The sequence below is a fragment of the Medicago sativa genome, chromosome 7 (assembly GCF_051527215.1).
Source record: "Medicago sativa cultivar Bolivia chromosome 7, Bolivia_mono, whole genome shotgun sequence".
NCBI lineage: Eukaryota > Viridiplantae > Streptophyta > Magnoliopsida > Fabales > Fabaceae > Medicago > Medicago sativa.
Window position 1 is genome coordinate 35425171 of NC_140755.1, and position 22502 is coordinate 35447672.

The following is a 22502-nucleotide window of genomic DNA, read 5'->3' on the forward strand; positions in this document are numbered from 1 at the left end:
AAAATTTGGTGTACTTGGTATTTAAGTCTCTTCGACCCGTTGACTTAAAAACTTCATGTTTTAAATCCCCGTGACGAAGAAACTTAAATAGGGGCATCTGTCATACCCCAAATTTTGACCAACTTTTTCTGTTTTTACCCATTTTTATGCGTACTTTTAACACCGAGACATTTCGTCGTCTCAGACGAAATTTTAGCAGAAAGGTATTTTGAAATACCTCATTTGGTTCCGAGAGGGACAGTTGTAAGCGTGTTATTACTTTATTTTGTTTTCTTTATTAGTTGTTAATTTCTTAGTCATTTTTAGTTTATTATATTTTTATTTTATGTCATTTTATTATTTTTATTTTTTTTCCTTTCCTTTTTTATTTCATTTTCGTTTTTTATCTTTTGTTTAGTTAAAAATTAATTCCTTTTAATTGTCCAAAGAGTCTTAAGAGTCCTCTTAGTCTAGTCCTGGCCACATGTCAAAGTTTCATTGGTCCAAGAAGCATCTAAAGTCATTTCTTTCTCTCCAAGACTCTTCAAGGGCAGTTCAGTCCATTGCATCTCAGCACAACCCTAAATTTTCACACTATTTAAGAGGCACTTATTGCACAATGATTAGAGGCTGCACCAACTCCCACAGAAACATTATTCTAAATCGGCAGCCCCGTAATCAAAGATCAAAAAAACTTTCTTCGAAAAGTTTCTCAGGAACAACATTCACCAGAAATTCCCAAGTTCACTAACAATCAGAGATCATCACATAAACCCTAACAACATTTCAAATCACAAACACCTTGATTTCTGGATACACCACCAAAGTTTTGAAATAAAACAAACACCAAATCATCAAAACAGATCACAAACACAAACGATTCATATAACCAACACTTGAACACCACTCTTTTTACTCCTAAATCCGTCATTTACAAACTCAAACCATAAATCGATTTCCAAACCTCAGAGCAAATCGCACCGTTCAAGCTTAGTGAAACAAAACAGAGGACTCGAAACCGACGGTGAAGAGAAATAAGGAAAGAACCGAATTCGAACAGTGAAGGATGAGGAGTTGGTGCCTATGGACGATGGTGCTCGATATAGTGATGATGCTGGCGTTGTTCAGATGATCCAGGTTCAGAAGGAATTGAAATCGAGTTTGAAGGCAGAATGAAAGAAGCAATGCAAAGCTCAGATCAAGGCCGAATCCATGCAGAAGTAAACCGAGGCAAGCTGTAGAAGGTATATATTATTCGTTCTTGTTATTTCCGAGTTTATTGATTGTTAGATCTAGGAATTTTGGTGAGTTATCTTTAAAAACTGGTTGTAGATTTGAACTTAGCATAGAAAAGGATGTTTGAAAACGTAAACAATTTTTGAAACGGCGGAGTTTTAGAACTCCGGCATGGTGGTGCACCACCGGCCACCGTGCCGGAAAGATAAAATTCGCCGGAGAAGAAGGTCTTTGGGGGGCGGTGCATTTGTTGTTGTTATTAAGAAGAAGAAGGAGTTTTAATTTGATGAAGGAGGAAATGTTTTTGTTTGACAGATTGTGAATTTATACCCCTCCCCATTTCATTTTATCACATGTGTGCCTCCCTCTTTATCTCTACCATGCTCCCTCGTTTGTAGCCTTCTGATTTTGATTCCTATGGCTGTGATGAGATCCCATGATGTTAGATCTGGACCTTCTGATTCATCATACGGTCCAGATCCATCTGGTCTGAGCCCATTTGTTTTGTTTTAATTTCACTACAGTTTTGATTTCCAAACCCCCAGTGTGCTACTGCACCCCCCCTCTTTCCATGAAAATTTTCTTCGCATATGGCAACTTTCATGCATTTTGTTCAATCCAATTTTTTTCACATCATATTTCTCTTAGCATGAAGTTTACTCGTTGATTTAATTTTTATCATCATGCATTTTAATTCAAATCATTCTTTATACCATGCATTTTTTTTATCTAATTCGTTCAGGGACTACATTTTCATCTCATGCATTGTTAAACTCATTTTGGGACTTTGGTTCCAAGCATTTTAAATACTTTAATCTCCATGACCTTGTTTATTTTGCTTTAATATCTTAAAACTTTGTTTCATGCATTTTAAATATTTTTTTAATTGTGCTTTAATGTTTCAATTTCTACTTCATGCATTTCTTTAAAACTTCATCATCATGCTTTCCATTCGATGAGTCAGTCTAGTATGTGATACCTTTAAGCTTTTTATTATCTTGTTTGCTTTAATTCTCTTTTTATTATCTTGTTCGCTTTGATTCTAGTATAATCTCATGCAATTTTTTTATTCTTGCTATTTATTTAAATTCCATGATTTTTAGTGTGTATTTAGGCATTGATGTAATTTATTTTGTGCTTTTTATTTCCCTTAGAATGGATCTAGGATGGTATGTAATAGCATAGTAATTGCACACACCGACACTTGCACCGACACCATATCACTTTATTTATCGCTTTATGCTCGCTCTATTTTTTTGCATCGTTACGCTAGCTTACCGTTAGTTAGAAAAATCTTTTTTATCTCAAAAATCAAATATGTCAAACTTCAAACATTTTCATAATAAACCTTGGATCCAAATCCAAGTTGTTTTTCCTTTTGCTTTTCCTTAATCAAATTCCTAACGAATCTTAATTAAACTTAGACTAAATTTCTTAATTAAAATGAAACAACCTCACTCTCATTTTATTCTTCTATACCTTGAGGTCTCGCAACCCTTCTTAAAACCATTTTCAAAAAAAATTAAAATCAACCTAACCCACAAAAAAAATATTTTTGAGAGCGAACTACATTGGGTTTTGATCCCTTTTATTTAAGGGTATGTAGGCAAAGGATTTATCCTTCCAAACCAACCAAATAAAAACAACAAAATCATCCTTCTTCTCCCTCCATTCTTTCACTTAGTTTTTAAGCAAGAATTTTCAAATAAATAAATGAATTTAGCACAAGATAAAGTTAGGAAAGAGGTACCACGGAGTACCGTGGACGATGCGGGTGCCTAACACCTTCCCCAATCGTAACCAACCCCCGGATCCAGAGTTTTTAAAAGGGTTTTAATTCATCTTTTCCCTTCCCACGAATAAAGATCGAAAAGTCCAAACGATTGAAGGTTCAAAACCAATTAATGGATTGACACCCGAAAATCATGGTCTACAGGCAAGTCCAAAAAGCACCATAAGAAGCCTAATAAGTCTAAGGGAAGTGGCAAAGGCAAAGCTGTTGCCAAGCCATCAACCAAAGCTTTGAAGCCTACTGGAGGCATGGCTAAGGAGGGCAAGTGCTTCTACTACAACAAGCAGGGGCATTGGAAGCGTAACTGCCCAAAGTATCTGGAAGACAAGAAGAATGGAAATGTTCCTACTACTTCTGCACGTATTTTTGTTATAGAAATTAACATGTCTACTTCTACATCTTGGGTATTAGATACTGGATGTGGTTCTCATATTTGTACTGATGTGCAGGGCCTGAGGTCGATCTTAGAGTTGGCAATGGAGCAAAGGTTGCTGCTTTAGCTGTTGGAACTTATGTATTGACCTTACCTAGTGGTCTTTTAATTAATTTAGAAAACTGCTATTATGTACCTGCCATTAGCAGGAATATTATTTCAATTTCTTGTTTGGACAAGGCTGGTTTTTATTTTACAATAAAGGACAAATGTTGTTCCGTTTATTTGGATAATATTCTTTATGCTAATGCAATTTTGATTAATGGACTTTATATCCTAGATCTTGATATGCCTATCTATAACATTAATGCTAAGAGGATGAAACCAAATGAGTTAAATCTGACTTACCTTTGGCATTGTCGTTTAGGCCATATAAATGAGAATCGCATTTCCAAACTTCATAAAGATGGAATTTTGGACTCTTTTGATTTTGAATCATATGAAACATGTCGATCTTGTTTGTTAGGGAAAATGACAAAGGCTCCATTTACCGGTCAAGGTGAAAGGGCTAGTGATCTTTTAGGTCTCATACATACTGATGTGTGTGGACCCCTAAACATAACTGCTAGAGGAGGTTTTCACTACTTCATCACATTCACTGATGACTTTAGTAGATTTGGATATGTGTATCTAATGAAACATAAATCTGAATCATTTACTTTATTCAAGGAATTTCAAAATGAAGTAGAAAACCAACTAGGCAAGAAAATCAAGGGGGAGAGTATTTGAGCTTAGAGTTTGACAATCATCTAAAAGAATGCGGGATCTTGTCCCAACTCACACCTCCTGGAACTCCACAATGGAATGGTGTTTCCGAAAGGAGAAATCGAACCTTGTTAGACATGGTCCGATCAATGATGAGTCATGTTGAACTTCCAAACTCCTTATGGGGATACGCCTTATTAACTGCAACTTATACACTTAACTGAGTTCCATCCAAAGCGGTAGAAAAGAGACCATATGAGAAATGGAATGGTCAAAAACCCAATGTGGGACATTTAAAGATTTGGGGTTGTGAAGCTTATATAAAACGACTTATGTCTACTAAGCTTGAACAAAGATCTGATAAATGTTTCTTTGTGGGATATCCTAAAGAAACTAGAGGATACTACTTTTACAAACCTTCTGAGGGAACAATTGTTGTTGATAGAAATGGAGTCTTTCTTGAAAAGGATTTTGTCTCCAAAAGAATCAGTGGGAGCAAAGTAGATCTTGAAGAAGTTCAAGACCCACAAAGTGAAGACATACCGATGGAGGAACAGGAACAGGATACACAAACTGTTGTGACAGAAATTCCTATTCCAGTAACACAAGAACCACGTAGGTCTAGCAGGATACGTCAAGAACCCGAGAGATATGGGTATCTCATATCAAAAGAGGGTGATGTATTGCTCATGGACCAAGATGAGCCTGTGACTTACACAGAGGCCATTACTGGTCCTGAATCTGAGAAGTGGTTTGAAGCCATGAAATCTGAAATGGATTCCATATACACAAATAAAGTCTAGAACTTGATCGAAGCACCTGAAGGACTTAATCCTATAGGATGCAAGTGGGTTTTCAAAAAGAAAATCGACATGGACGGAAAGGTTAATACCTATAAAGCGCGATTGGTTGCTAAAGGCTTCAAACAAATTCATGGTGTAGACTATGATGAAACCATTTCACCAGTTGCAATGATTAAATCCATTCGGATCTTACTTGCTATCGCTGCATACCATGATTATGAAATCTGGCAAATGGATGTCAAGACTGCTTTCCTTAATGGAAATCTTCTTGAGGATGTGTACATGACACAACCTGAAGGATTTGGCGATCCTAAAGCACCCAAGAAGGTATGCAAATTACAGCGATCAATCCACGGATTGAAGCAAGCTTCCAGAAGTTGGAATCTTCGTTTTGATGAAACTGTACAACAATTTGGATTCATTAAAAATGAAGATGAGCCTTGTGTTTACAAGAAGGTTAGTGGGAGCATAGTCTCATTTCTGGTTTTATATGTGGATGACATATTTTTAATCGGAAATGACATCCCTACATTACAAGGAATCAAAACTTGGTTAGGGAAATGCTTTTCTATGAAAGACTTAAGTGAAGCCTCCTATATATTAGGAATCAGGATCTATAGAGATAGATCACAGAGATTGCTTGGCTTAAGTCAGGGTACATATATAGACAAAGTCCTGAGACGTTTCAATATGCATGATTCCAAGAAAGGATTCATCCCTATGTCATCAGGTATAAATCTATCAAAGACTCAATCCCCTTCGACTAACGAAGAAAGGGATCGAATGCGTGATATTCCATATGCTTCAGCAATTGGGTCTATCATGTATGCTATGTTATGTACTCGACCAGATGTCTCGTATGCTTTAAGTGCTACAAGAAGATACCAGTCTAACCCTGGCAATGATCATTGGATTGCTGTCAAGAATATCCTTAAGTACTTGAGAAGAACTAAGGATACTTTCTTGATCTATGGAGGTCAAGAAGAGCTCTATGTAATTGGTTACACTGATGCTAGTTTTCAGACAGATCACGATGACTTTAGATCGCAATTTGGATATGTGTTTTGCTTAAATGGTGGTGCTGTGAGCTGGAAGAGTTCAAAGCAAGAAACAGTCGCTGATTCTACAACAGAAGCCGAGTATATTGCTGCATCTAATGCCGCAAAGGAAGCTGTTTGGATTAAGAAATTCATTTCTGATCTTGGAATAGTTCCAAGTATTGTGGATCCCATTACATTACTATGTGATAACAATGGAGCAATCACACAAGCCAAAGAACCTAGATCTCACCAGAAATCCAAACACATACAAAGGCGCTATCATCTTATTTGAGAGATTATCGAAAGAGGAGATGTTAAAATATGCAAAGTACCAACATTAGAGAATGTTGCTGATCCACTTAATAAAGCTCTTGCCCAGCAGAAGCATGATGGTCATACTAGATCTATGGGTATTAGGTTTATGCCTGATTGGTTCTAGTGCTAGTGGGAGATTGTTGGTGTAAGCCCTATAGGCTAATAATTTACGTTAAACATTATTTTATGTATCATGACTTTTATTATTGAATAATATATGGCACTCTTTATTATATTTGTGTAATTATAATAAAGTCCTTATAATAGATAGTCCGTGTAATGATATATTAAGTGTGACTTAATCATGAGATTACATTATCATAAAGAACGCTATTCTTAAATGTATCCGTAGTCAAAGCTTTAATATGAATAAAGGATAATAATAAAGCGTCGAGACTATTATGTACGTAGACTGATGACTGCATCTCAAGGGTCATAGATATGAGATATTAAGTCTATACATAGGTATAAATATTAGGAGTAATATTTATACTGGATTGACCCACCGTGAGAATACTACATAGTAAGTTATGCAACTGTCATAAGATATTCTCACAATGATAATAGTGTATATCGCTCTTAGACCTGAAACCACTATGATCCCTAGATGTGGACTCAAGTGCTTTGTTGTCATTCTAACGTTGTCTGTAAAAGGATAACCATAACGTTGGTTGATGGGTGCTTGATGAAGCATGCTGAGGGACATGAGTGTCCTAGATGGGATTTGTCCCTCCTCATAAACGGGAGATATATCTTTAGGCCTCTTGATGGAATATGACTGTAAAACTGCATGGCCATGCCGAACTAAGTCAATATAAGATATTGGACTCGTTCGTTATTCAGTATATTTCGGAATCAACAAGTCAAAAAGGGAGAGAGAGAAGAAAAGGGTTAATTTCATGGACCAAAAAAAAAAAGATGAAGGGAAGAATGACTCGTCAACACAAGTCAAAGAGGGAGAGAGAAGAAAATGATTCGAAGTTTCAGAATACCTTTCAGTGTGTAGAATGCAATATATGTGAGCTCTCTATTTATAGAAAAAATTCACAACTAATATATGAGAAACTTTGGGAACAAGTAATTCACATATTAGATCTAGTACAAAAATATCTCAAATTCAGTACCAAATATATCATATTGAGTACAAAAAATATATTATTGAGTGCCAAAATATATGTCTAATCACTTACAAAAATATATTAGATTGCATACCAAAATATATCAGGATGTGTTCCAAAATATTGTAACGAAATTTGGCGACTATGAAAAAACTTTCTAATAATGACTAAATTAATTATTTCATTTGAAATTTCCAAATAATAAAATATATATCAATATATATTTTTCAAATAATTTAAGGGTTAAATATGTTTTTAGTCCCTACAAAATCATGAATTTTTAAGGTTAGTCCCTATGAATTTTTAATGGTAATTTTAGTCCTCGAAAATATTTTAGTTTGTAAAAATAGTCTCTATTTTGAAAACATTTTACAAAAATTGGATAATTTAGTCCTCCAAAATATTTTAGTTTGTAAAAATAGTCTCTATTTTGAAAACATTTTACAAAAATTGGATAATTTTAGTCCTCCAAAATAGTCCCTATACAATGCAAATAGGGACTAAAAGTGAATAAAAAATTTCAGGGAGGGACGAAAAACATATTTAACCCATAATTTAATATCGACAAATTTCCACTGAATTCATTATTAATTCTGAAAGGAACAAATTGGAGCAATAAAAATAGAATTTGAGGTCTTTTAGAAAAAAATTTCTCAAATTTGTTTTGTTCTTTGAGCATATTTGAAAATGAGTGAAGACATATTCTGGTCCCGGGGCCAAGTCATCGACAAAAAAAAAAGACCAATTTTTGTTTTATTTTATTCTTCAAAATATGGGTCAAATTTATCCCTTAAAATACACGCACACGTTAGCGTGGTAAAAAGAGAGGTCAGACGGGCATGGTAGTGCCATTCCTTCCGCTAGTTTATTATAAAAAATGTGCTCCCATTTTACTCGGTAACTCGGGATTTTTTTTTTCCAGAAATTTTGGTTCATCAAACATTATTGCTTATGTGACTCATGGAATTTTTCAAAATAAATCATGGGAATGCTTGGTTCTTGATAAATAAATTCATATGATATATTAATAAATTAATAACAATAATTCATCAACTTATTAATACAAAATAAATAAACATGTTAACATGTGATTGGAATAAAAATTTAGATTGATTATCATATTGGTCACAATCTATTATGAAACTAACTTGTGTTAAAGGTACTCAATCTTACACCAAGTTAAAATATTACTGAATCTAGTATTGCTTTAAAGATTTCTCTTCTTACATTCAGTAATTTTTCATATAAGCTTTTGTAAAAACAGTTTATCAAGTCACAAGTTAGTTCTATCAGTTGCCACAATCATGTTTTTCGGTGGAATTTATCTCCAAGAAATTATATACAATTGTAGAACTTTTTTTTTTACGTTTATACAATTGTAGAACTTGATATATACACAAAAGTGAAAAGGAAATACCAACATTTAGTTATATATATATATATATATATATATATATATATATATATATATTTCTTTAGAATCCTTCATAATCTTCTTAATTGTTCTTCTTCTTCTTCTTAATGTTTCTTCTTAACTAAGAAAGTTTACATGAACAATCAAAACGATTTTTTTTTTTTAAACCAAAAGGAGGAGCAGCCAAGTGCTGCTACCTCAAAATATTATAGAAGAAAAAGAGGAATACAAAAAAGGAGGGGGACCAAGCCAAAACCTCCTAAACATTAGAAACCCTAAAGTTAGGTAACCCTAGACTGTCATGAACAGAAAGGTTCCTAAGGAAATCCGGCAACTCTAACCAAGTTGTTACACCTTGATGTTCCAAACCTACGGAGGCCAATTTATCAGCACACCTATTACCTTCCCTGTATATGTGGGTGACCACAAAGTTCATACAGAATAAAAGATTCTTGCAATTCAACCATCTATTTCTTAAACCACAGGGAATCATGGAATCATTGTTAAAGGCCATCACTACTAAAGAGGAATCTGATTCAATCCACAAATTCTTCCAGTTCCTTTGCGAGGCAATTTCTTTGGCCCTCATAACTGCTGAAAGCTCAGCATTGTAGGCGCTGCAGCCTCCCAAATTCTCAGCAAAACAAGATAACATATTAGCATTAGAGTCCCTGAAGATTCCACCACAGGCTGATGTATTAGAGTTAGCTGCTCCGTCCGTATTGCACTTTATCCAGTCCAAACAGGGAGGAGACCAAATAACTTCCTTAATGCTAACAGGCTTAGGAGGGTGAATGATGACGTCGAATTTCTTCAAGGTGATTAAGTCTCGGACAGATGAGTTAGAGGTCTTGGAAGTATTGTTCCCTGAAAGATTGACTGCAGAGACGATGTTGTTGATTGCAAGCCTCCAGTTAGGTTTCTTGTCATTAAATCTACACTGATTCCTTGAGTACCAAACCGTGCAAAAGATGTTAACAATTGTGGCCTGAATCACAGTTTTGCATTGGGGGGACCAACCTCTATCACAAATGGTCCAAATATCTATAATGAAAGACAATAGGAAAAGAACAGAGTGAGAGAACCATTCCAACTCCAACCCCAAAACTGACGAGGCTTTGAATTAGTTATTTCCAAAAACTTTTTCGACACTAATCAAAAGATTCGTCAGCCTTGGAGTTGGTGCTGGAATAGTTCTCCCTCACTCTATTTTTTCAAATTAAATGTTTTTATTTTTCTTGGACACATACTTGCCTAAGAAGAAGAAGAAGAAGGTAAGGATGGATTCTGAGAACTATATATATAATTAGTTATATGTTTGTGTAACACCCATACTAGACGTATCTAGAAAGCCTAGCATGTGTATTAGTTTAGTACTGGATACATTAAAAATTTACAACATAAAAACTTCGAATGAATATTATATACAACAAATGCGTTTGTACAATAATATTACAACTCAACTTTTCTAAAGAATAATAAATGCATCCCTTAAAATCCACATCATCCAGCAGCGGGTACGAATGGACACTTGTCGCATCATCCATTCGGCTACTAGCTTGCTAATCCATCCTGATATCTGAAACAAATAAGGATTGGGATGAGACATAATGTCTCAGTGAGTTCCACCTAACCCTAGGCTATAGGCAACCTCGGGGGAAACCTACGGTCACCACGTGTCTACAATACAACCTGACGGTTGATTATACGTGTGTGGGGACTTGCTTTCTTAGACGGCGGTGCTTGCTAGGGCCGTCTTAATATTCTTAACTTGTTATAGGCTTCTCTGCTATACGTGTCATGGCGGTGAAGGGGAAACTAAAACCGCATTGCCAAGAGTACACTCTAAGCATCAAGGCTCTCTTACATCTCTATCATGACACGATTCTAAACCGGACGATTAGGGGTAACCTAAGATCGTCGTCGGCATATCTTTCTTTACTTGCTTCTACTTGCTTAATATGTTATATCTACAACATATCATCTCTTATCACCTAAGTGATTCTTGCTATTTACTACTTCTTGAAGAACTACGCCAAGTCTCTACTTGTTCTTGACGATCTACGTCAAGGCTCTATGACATAACATAAACATGTATAATAGATATGCATAGTTAGCTTCATTGATTATGTTAGCGTGTAACAAACAACTTATCTGAGTTCATTTTACGGATTAGTCCCGAGTGGAGTAACCCCGGAAGATAATCCCTTACTACCGGAGATATGCTTAGCAAAAGCGCACCGGACTCCCTTAGTGAACGTGCGGGTCCCTTACGGCTTACCCCATTCCCCTTGGAGAACCTTTTGTACCCAACCTTGGAAGGAATACAAAAGACACGACACCTTAACTTAGTGAAATGCGGCTCCCTTGCGCCTTAACCATTCCCCCTGGGGAACCCCTTGAATCCAATTTGGATAACAAGAGACATGACACTCTTTCTTTCTTAAAAGTCTTAGTCTTATGCATGAAAATTAACTTAAACATGCTAACTCTTTACCTCGGATCCCTAGACGATCCTACTAGAGGTAACTATATGCTTGCTCAACTTACTTTGTGAATGGATATAAAATCAATTCACGTCTTGCCATACTCGTATGACACTTGCTTCTATGCGAAGATAATACTCTCATTACCTCGCGTCTCTCAAGCATATTACTAATGCAAAGCATTCTATTCTTTCTAACTATTCTAGTTCTCGATAATTATACCGAGGCTCTAGTTCTTCCATTTTCTTAAGGATTATCTTGCTACCCGAATCAACCTTCATACTCTCGCTTACCATGCTTTACCATACTTGCCAAACACTTGGTTCATTTAAAAGAAAGTCTCCTTTCAAAGCTTAACAATTAAGACCTTGGTTTGAGGGGTTTATTTCTCTTAAAAAGACTGCACAAGAAAAACCGCTCGCGAAACGCCGAAACGACCTGAGGCGAACAAACAATGGGTTTCCCCACTGTGTAGCTCGCCTAGGCGAGTAAATTGGTGTGGGAGGCGAGCTCCTACTCGCCATGGCGAGTTGGGGGCGAGCAGGACCCCCTGTTCGGCCCTCTAGCTCGCCTCGCGAGCCATTTGCTCGCTGTGGCGAGCTGTGACAGTCCTGCAACTTCAAAATTGATATTTTTGACTTAAAAACCTCAAACCAAGCATCTCCAAGTGCTATATGACCCTTAGGATCATTAGAAACCTGTAAAAACAGTCATGGAACAAGTATACACAAGTGTAGCAAGCATGGTAAGAAAAGGGGCAACTAGCTTATATTTTAAGAACCCTAAAATACATATTATCTTTGCAAGATAAATACACAATCCCAAAGGATGGGTAACTATCTAAGGAACTCACCTAGCAAGTTTCTTGTGACGTCTCCAAGCCTCAAGCTCCATCAAGCCAAAACCCTAGCTCTTGATCAACTTGCTTCCTTTGATTATACCATTTCATTCTTGTTGCTTTCTTGCAATCTAAGACACCTTGATCCTTAATCATGAAGAACCATCACTTGAATCTTCTTTGAACTCATCAATAAACAAACCCTAAATCTTACTTCCAAGGTGACTTCAAACTTCCACTCATTTCCATAGTTATTTCTTGCTTACTTTCCAATTCCATGAAATATACCCAACACAAGCTCCAAATCAACTATCAAAAACCTTTACTTCATGCACAAATCCATACCCTAACTTTGAATCCATTCTTGAAAGGAAAGAAAAGAGGAATCAAACCAAATACAAGCTCCCACATGCTTAGAGATCAAGAGGAAACATAATTTCAAGGCTTATCATGGGAGAAGGAAGTTTTAGAAAGGTTTTGGTGAAGAGAAGAGAGGAAGAGGGCGTGTGGTAGGAGAGAGAAGGAGGAGAGAAAAATCTTCCAATAACTTAGAGAGAGAAAGGATGAGATAAAATGAGATATTTTGGGGCCAACTTACTTAAATACCCTTATTGCGTGCAATTACCAATATGCCCTTGCCTTAAACACGTTTGATGCGACACTGATACTTATTCCGTAATGAGCTGATATTCCATAATAAATATTTCCATTACGCTTATTTTCCTTAAACTTTAATCCTCTGGCACGATCGACTGGTAATATACCGATACTGACAGGCGGGATGTTACAGTTTGTATCTCCCTTTCTAACATCTAACTTCTGCAAGAATTGAGGAAGACTATTTTTAAGATCATTCTGATTATATCGAAAAAGGGACTATCATCTATAAGGGTATATGATCTTAAGAACACTCTTAATTTCGAAGTAAAAAAAATGAAGGGAAGAAAACTTCTTCAACACAAGTCAAAAAGGGAGAGAGAAGAAAAGGGTTAATTTCATGGACCAAAAAAAAAAAAAAGATGAAGGGAAGAATGACTCGTCAACACAAGTCAAAGAGGGAGAGAGAAGAAAATGATTCGAAGTTTCAGAATACCTTTCAGTGTGTAGAATGCAATATATGTGAGCTCTCTATTTATAGAAAAAATTCACAACTAATATATGAGAAACTTTGGGAACAAGTAATTCACATATTAGATCTAGTACAAAAATATCTCAAATTCAGTATCAAATATATCATATTGAGTACAAAAAATATATTATTGAGTGCCAAAATATATGTCTAATCACTTACAAAAATATATTAGATTGCATACCAAAATATATCAGGATGTGTTCCAAAATATTGTAACGAAATTTGGCGACTATGAAAAAACTTTCTAATAATGACTAAATTAATTATTTCATTTGAAATTTCCAAATAATAAAATATATATCAATATATATTTTTCAAATAATTTAAGGGTTAAATATGTTTTTAGTCCCTACAAAATCATGAATTTTTAAGGTTAGTCCCTACGAATTTTTAATGGTAATTTTAGTCCTCGAAAATATTTTAGTTTGTAAAAATAGTCTCTATTTTGAAAACATTTTACAAAAATTGGATAATTTAGTCCTCCAAAATATTTTAGTTTGTAAAAATAGTCTCTATTTTGAAAACATTTTACAAAAATTGGATAATTTTAGTCCTCCAAAATAGTCCCTATACAATGCAAATAGGGACTAAAAGTGAATAAAAAATTTCAGGAAGGACTAAAAACATATTTAACCCATAATTTAATATCGAAAAATTTCCACTGAATTCATTATTAATTCTGAAAGGAACAAATTGGAACAATAAAAATAGAATTTGAGGTCTTTTAGAAAAAATTTCTCAAATTTGTTTTGTTCTTTGAGCATATTTGAAAATGAGTGAAGACATATTCTGGTCCCGTGGCCAAGTCATCGACAAAAAAAAAAGACCAATTTTTGTTTTATTTTATTCTTCAAAATATGGGTCAAATTTATCCCTTAAAATACACACACACACGTTAGCGTAGTAAAAAGAGAGGTCAGACGGGCATGGTAGTGCCATTCCTTCCGCTAGTTTATTATAAAAAATGTGCTCCCATTTTACTCGGTAACTCGGGATTTTTTTTTTCCAGAAATTTTGGTTCATCAAACATTATTGCTTATGTGACTCATGGAATTTTTCAAAATAAATCATGGGAATGCTTGGTTCTTGATAAATAAATTCATATGATATATTAATAAATTAATAACAATAATTCATCAACTTATTAATACAAAATAAATAAACATGTTAACATGTGATTGGAATAAAAATTTAGATTGATTATAACATGTGATTGGAATAAAAATTTAGATTGATTATCATATTGGTCACAATCTATTATGAAACTAACTTGTGTTAAAGGTACTCAATCTTACACCAAGTTAAAATATTACTGAATCTAGTATTGCTTTAAAGATTTATCTTCTTACATTCAGTAATTTTTCATATAAGTTTTTGTAAAAACAGTTTATCAAGTCACAAGTTAGTTCTATCAATTGCCACAATCATGCTTTTTAGGTGGAATTTATCTCCAAGAAATTATATACAATTGTAGAACTTTTTTTTTTACGTTTATACAATTGTAGAACTTGATATATACACAAAAGTGAAAAGGAAATACCAACATTTAGTTATATATATATATATATATTTCTTTAGAATCCTTCATAATCTTCTTAATTGTTCTTCTTCTTCTTCTTAAAGTTTCTTCTTAACTAAGAAAGTTTACATGAACAATCAAAACGATTAATTTGTTAATTAAAGCACCTATAATGAAAGACAATAGGAAAAGAACAGAGTGAGAGAACCATTCCAACTCCAACCCCAAAACTGACGAGGCTTTGAATTAGTTATTTCCAAAAACTATTTCGACACTAATCAAAAGATTCGTCAGCCTTGGAGTTGGTGCTGGAATAGTTCTCTCTCACTCTATTTTTTTCCTCCTATTTTTCATCATAGGAGTTTAAATTCTCAAATTAAATGTTTTTATTTTTCTTGGACACATACTTGCCTAAGAAGAAGAAGAAGAAGGTAAGGATGGATTCTGAGAACTATATATATAATTAGTTATATGTTTGTATCTCCCTTTCTAACATCTAACTTCTGCAAGAATTGAGGAAGAATATTTTTAAGATCATTCTGATTATATCGAAAAAGGGACTATCATCTATAAGGGTATATGGTCTTAAGAACACTCTTAATTTCGAAGTAAAAAAAATGAAGGGAAGAAAACTTCTTCAACACAAGTCAAAAAGGGAGAAAGAAGAAAAGGGTTAATTTCATGGACCAAAAAAAAAAAAAAGAAGATGAAGGGAAGAATGACTCGTCAACACAAGTCAAAGAGGGAGAGAGAAGAAAATGATTCAAAGTTTCAGAATACCTTTCAGTGTGTAGAATGCAATATATGTGAGCTCTCTATTTATAGAAAAAATTCACAACTAATATATGAGAAACTTTGGGAACAAGTAATTCACATATTAGATCTAGTACAAAAATATCTCAAATTCAGTACCAAATATATCATATTGAGTACAAAAAATATATTATTGAGTGCCAAAATATATGTCTAATCACTTACGAAAATATATTAGATTGCATACCAAAATATATCAGGATGTGTTCCAAAATATTGTAACGAAATTTGGCGACTATGAAAAAACTTTCTAATAATGACTAAATTAATTATTTCATTTGAAATTTCCAAATAATAAAATATATATCAATATATATTTTTCAAATAATTTAGGGGTTAAATATGTTTTTAGTCCCTACAAAATCATGAATTTTTAAGGTTAGTCCCTATGAAATTTTAATGGTAATTTTAGTCCTCCAAAATATTTTAGTTTGTAAAAATAGTCTCTATTTTGAAAACATTTTACAAAAATTGGATAATTTAGTCCTCCAAAATATTTTAGTTTGTAAAAATAGTCTCTATTTTGAAAACATTTTACAAAAATTGGATAATTTTAGTCCTCCAAAATAGTCCCTATACAATGCAAATAGGGACTAAAAGTGAATAAAAAATTTCAGGGAGGGACTAAAAACATATTTAACCCATAATTTAATATCGACAAATTTCCACTGAATTCATTATTAATTCTGAATGGAACAAATTGGAACAATAAAAATAGAATTTGAGGTCTTTTAGAAAAAATTTCTCAAATGTGTTTTGTTCTTTGAGCATATTTGAAAATGAGTGAAGACATATTCTGGTCCCGGGGCCAAGTCATCGACAAAAAAAAAAAGACCAATTTTTGTTTTATTTTATTCTTCAAAATATGGGTCAAATTTATCCCTTAAAATATACACACACGTTAACGTAGTAAAAAGAGAGGTCAGACGGGCATGGTAGTGTCATTCCTTCCGCTAGTTTATTATAAAAAATGTGCTCCCATTTTACTCGGTAACTCGGGATTTTTTTTTTTCCAAAAATTTTGGTTCATCAAACATTATTGCTTATGTGACTCATGGAATTTTTCAAAATAAATCATGGGAATGCTTGGTTCTTGATAAATAAATTCATATGATATATTAATAAATTAATAACAATAATTCATCAACTTATTAATACAAAATAAATAAACATGTTAACATGTGATTGGAATAAAAATTTAGATTGATTATCATATTGGTCACAATCTATTGTGAAACTAACTTGTGTTAAAGGTACTCAATCTTACACCAAGTTAAAATATTACTGAATCTAGTATTGCTTTAAAGATTTCTCTTCTTACATTCAGTAATTTTTCATATAAGTTTTTGTAAAAACAGTTTATCAAGTCACAAGTTAGTTCTATCAGTTGCCACAATCATGCTTTTTAGGTGGAATTTATCTCCAAGAAATTATATACAATTGTAGAACTTTTTTTTTTACGTTTATACAATTGTAGAACTTGATATATACACAAAAGTGAAAAGGAAATACCAACATTTAGTTATATATATATATATATTTCTTTAGAATCCTTCATAATCTTCTTAATTGTTCTTCTTCTTCTTCTTAAAGTTTCTTCTTAACTAAGAAAGTTTACATGAACAATCAAAACGATTAATTTGTTAATTAAAGCACCTATAATGAAAGACAATAGGAAAAGAACAGAGTGAGAGAACCATTCCAACTCCAACCCCAAAACTGACGAGGCTTTGAATTAGTTATTTCCAAAAACTATTTCGACACTAATCAAAAGATTCGTCAGCCTTGGAGTTGGTGCTGGAATAGTTCTCTCTCACTCTATTTTTTTCCTCCTATTTTTCATCATAGGAGTTTAAATTCTCAAATTAAATGTTTTTATTTTTCTTGGACACATACTTGCCTAAGAAGAAGAAGAAGAAGGTAAGGATGGATTCTGAGAACTATATATATAATTAGTTATATGTTTGTATCTCCCTTTCTAACATCTAACTTCTGCAAGAATTGAGGAAGAATATTTTTAAGATCATTCTGATTATATCGAAAAAGGGACTATCATCTATAAGGGTATATGGTCTTAAGAACACTCTTAATTTCGAAGTAAAAAAAATGAAGGGAAGAAAACTTCTTCAACACAAGTCAAAAAGGGAGAAAGAAGAAAAGGGTTAATTTCATGGACCAAAAAAAAAAAAAAGAAGATGAAGGGAAGAATGACTCGTCAACACAAGTCAAAGAGGGAGAGAGAAGAAAATGATTCAAAGTTTCAGAATACCTTTCAGTGTGTAGAATGCAATATATGTGAGCTCTCTATTTATAGAAAAAATTCACAACTAATATATGAGAAACTTTGGGAACAAGTAATTCACATATTAGATCTAGTACAAAAATATCTCAAATTCAGTACCAAATATATCATATTGAGTACAAAAAATATATTATTGAGTGCCAAAATATATGTCTAATCACTTACGAAAATATATTAGATTGCATACCAAAATATATCAGGATGTGTTCCAAAATATTGTAACGAAATTTGGCGACTATGAAAAAACTTTCTAATAATGACTAAATTAATTATTTCATTTGAAATTTCCAAATAATAAAATATATATCAATATATATTTTTCAAATAATTTAGGGGTTAAATATGTTTTTAGTCCCTACAAAATCATGAATTTTTAAGGTTAGTCCCTATGAAATTTTAATGGTAATTTTAGTCCTCCAAAATATTTTAGTTTGTAAAAATAGTCTCTATTTTGAAAACATTTTACAAAAATTGGATAATTTAGTCCTCCAAAATATTTTAGTTTGTAAAAATAGTCTCTATTTTGAAAACATTTTACAAAAATTGGATAATTTTAGTCCTCCAAAATAGTCCCTATACAATGCAAATAGGGACTAAAAGTGAATAAAAAATTTCAGGGAGGGACTAAAAACATATTTAACCCATAATTTAATATCGACAAATTTCCACTGAATTCATTATTAATTCTGAATGGAACAAATTGGAACAATAAAAATAGAATTTGAGGTCTTTTAGAAAAAATTTCTCAAATGTGTTTTGTTCTTTGAGCATATTTGAAAATGAGTGAAGACATATTCTGGTCCCGGGGCCAAGTCATCGACAAAAAAAAAAAGACCAATTTTTGTTTTATTTTATTCTTCAAAATATGGGTCAAATTTATCCCTTAAAATATACACACACGTTAACGTAGTAAAAAGAGAGGTCAGACGGGCATGGTAGTGTCATTCCTTCCGCTAGTTTATTATAAAAAATGTGCTCCCATTTTACTCGGTAACTCGGGATTTTTTTTTTTCCAAAAATTTTGGTTCATCAAACATTATTGCTTATGTGACTCATGGAATTTTTCAAAATAAATCATGGGAATGCTTGGTTCTTGATAAATAAATTCATATGATATATTAATAAATTAATAACAATAATTCATCAACTTATTAATACAAAATAAATAAACATGTTAACATGTGATTGGAATAAAAATTTAGATTGATTATCATATTGGTCACAATCTATTGTGAAACTAACTTGTGTTAAAGGTACTCAATCTTACACCAAGTTAAAATATTACTGAATCTAGTATTGCTTTAAAGATTTCTCTTCTTACATTCAGTAATTTTTCATATAAGTTTTTGTAAAAACAGTTTATCAAGTCACAAGTTAGTTCTATCAGTTGCCACAATCATGCTTTTTAGGTGGAATTTATCTCCAAGAAATTATATACAATTGTAGAACTTTTTTTTTTACGTTTATACAATTGTAGAACTTGATATATACACAAAAGTGAAAAGGAAATACCAACATTTAGTTATATATATATATATATATATATATATATATATATTTCTTTAGAATCCTTCATAATCTTCTTAATTGTTCTTCTTCTTCTTCTTAAAGTTTCTTCTTAACTAAGAAAGTTTACATGAACAATCAAAACGATTAATTTGTTAATTAAAACACCTATAATGAAAGACAATAGGAAAAGAACAGAGTGAGAGAACCATTCCAACTCCAACCCCAAAACTGACGAGGCTTTGAATTAGTTATTTCCAAAACTTTTTCGACACTAATCAAAAGATTCGTCAGCCTTGGAGTTGGTGCTGGAATAGTTCTCTCTCACTCTATTTTTTCCTCCTATTTTTCATCATAGGAGTTTAAATTCTCAAATTAAATGTTTTTATTTTTCTTGGACACATACTTGCCTAAGAAGAAGAAGAAGAAGGTAAGGACGGATTCTGAGAACTATATATATAATTAGTTATATGTTTGTATCTCCCTTTCTAACATCTAACTTCTGCAAGAATTGAGGAAGAATATTTTTAAGATCATTCTGATTATATCGAAAAAGGGACTATCATCTATAAGGGTATATGGTCTTAAGAACACTCTTAATTTCGAAGTAAAAAAAATGAAGGGAAGAAAACTTCTTCAACACAAGTCAAAAAGGGAGAAAGAAGAAAAGGGTTAATTTCATGGACTGTAACACCCATACTAGACGTATCTAGAAAGTCTAGCACGTGCGTTATTTTAGTATTGGATACATTAAAATATACAACATAAAAACTTCGAATGAATATTATTTACAACAACAAAGCGTTCGTACTAAGATATACAACTCATCTTTCCTAAAGTATAATAAATACATCCTTGGAATCCATGCCATCCTGCTGCGGTACGAACGATCCCTTGTTGAAACATCCATCCGGCTTCAAGCTTGCAAACCAACTTGCTAATCTGAAACAAATAAGGATTGGGATGAGACATAATGTCTCAGTGAGTTCCCCTAAATCCTAGGCTATAGGTAACCTCAGGGGAAACCTACGGTCACCACGTGTCTACTTTACAACCTGCCGGTTGATTATACGTGTGTGGGGACTTGCTTTCTTAGACGGTTGTGCATACTAGGGCCGTCATAAAATCTTAACTTGTTATAGGCTTCTCATCTCGCATGTGTCATGGCGGTTAAGGGAGAACTAATACCGCAATGCCAAGATACTATCTACGCATCAAGGCCTTCACTTGCTAAAGTCATGACACAACTCTAAACCGGACGATTAGGGAAACCTAAGATCGTCTTCGGTATATCTTTCTTTACTTGCTTACTTGCTTACTTGAATAAATTGTAACTATCTAAATCTTGCCACAAGAGTGACTCTTTCTAGCTTGCTAGTTCTTGACTATCTTCTCACTTTATCTTTCTACTTCTTGACAGTCTATGCCAAGGCTCTATGACATAACACATAAATATAGAATGAATATGCATAGTCAGCTTTATTGATTATGTTAGCGTGTAACAAACAACTTATCTGAGTTCATTTTACGGATTAGTTCCGAGTGGAGTAACCCCGGAAGTTAATCCCTTACTACCGGTGATAATGCTTTGCAATAGCGCACCGGACTCCCTTAGTGAACGTGCGGGTCCCTTACGGCTTACCCCGTTCCCCTTGGAGAACCTTTTATATCCAACCTTGGAAGGAATATAAAAGACACGACACCTTAACTTAGTGAAATGCGGCTCCCTTTCGGCTTAACCATTCCCCTTGGGGAACCCCTTGAACCCAACCTTGGAAGGAATTCAAGAGACATAACACTTCTTATTATAATCTTAGTCTTATGCATGTATGAAGGTTTTACCTAAACATACTATCTCTTGTACCTCGGATCCTTGAACGATCCCACTAGAGGTAAACTTAAGCTTTGCTTATCTTACTTTGTGAATGGATACGAAATCGATTCACCTCTTGCCATACTCGTATGGCTCTTGCTTCTTATTAAGATAATTCTCTTAATACGTCTATGCGAAGAACTTAACTCCGCGTCTTATCTTTCTAGGGATCTTGCTATCTTGCTAGTTCTCGACAACTATGTCGAGGCTCTAATTCTTCCCTTGCTTAATGGTCAAATTACAACCCCAAACTTTACTTGACTAATTCTCTTATGTTATACTTCACTATATTATGAAATGCTTGCTTTATCGTACAAGAATTTTACTTGGAAAACCTATGCCTTGGGGTTTAGTTATGAAGTATTTACATTTATAAAAGATCACATGAGCTAAAGCCGAACCGGAGCACGACTAAAATACGAAAAGAGTAAAAAGGGCAGCAGCACATGTTTACTCGCCAAGCTACTCGCCATGGCGAGCTTGGTGGCGAGCAACACCACTCCCATTTGTTCTTACTCGCCGTGGCGAGCTCCATGCTCGCCGTGGCGAGTTGATGCAGTTCAGCACCTTCAAAAATGTTGTTTTGAGCCAAAACACAGCATCACTAAGTGTCCCAAGGCATATGGCATCTCTAGTGATCATAGGGAACCTGAAAAACAGTCTGAAAGCAAGCATTCACAAGCATAGCAAGCATAACAAAGGAAAGGGCAACAAAACATAACTAAAATCCCTAGAATTCATTCTTACTTTTCAAGTTAAATCACATGATCCCATAGGTGGGTATTCTATCTATGGAACTCACCTAAACCATCTCTTGAAGCATCATCACATCCCAAGCTCATACAAGCCCAAAACCCTAGCTCTTGATCATTTTCAACCTTGTTATTCTTTCTTGAAAACTAAGACACCTTGATCCTTGGCCATGGAGAAACCCTTCTTGATCAACTTAAAACCATAACCTTTTATCACTTCTTTGATTAAGATGGCACCATAACATGTTCTTGCTCAAGCTTCTAACATCACATTCACTTAAACCAAACCCTAGCTTCTTGAAAGAGAAAAGAATTGAAGCTCAATCTTAAATCCAAGTCTCTAGTTGTTTCTTGAAGGAGGAGGAGAGAAAGATGTCCAAGATAAAAGCTTCAACTTCAAACTTTACCCAAAACCCTATCTTCTTGAGAATCTCTTGATGAAGAGG

At 33.7% G+C, this 22502-nt stretch overlaps 1 protein-coding gene across 1 annotated transcript; it reads left to right on the top strand.

The window, feature by feature from the left end:
• The first annotated feature begins 4477 nt into the window (after positions 1-4477).
• Positions 4478-4948, top strand: LOC146905918 (uncharacterized). Its single transcript, XM_085728678.1, has one exon. It carries the CDS (start codon positions 4478-4480, stop codon positions 4946-4948), a length of 471 nt encoding a protein of 156 aa, XP_085584804.1.
• Positions 4949-22502: the final 17554 nt, after the last annotated feature.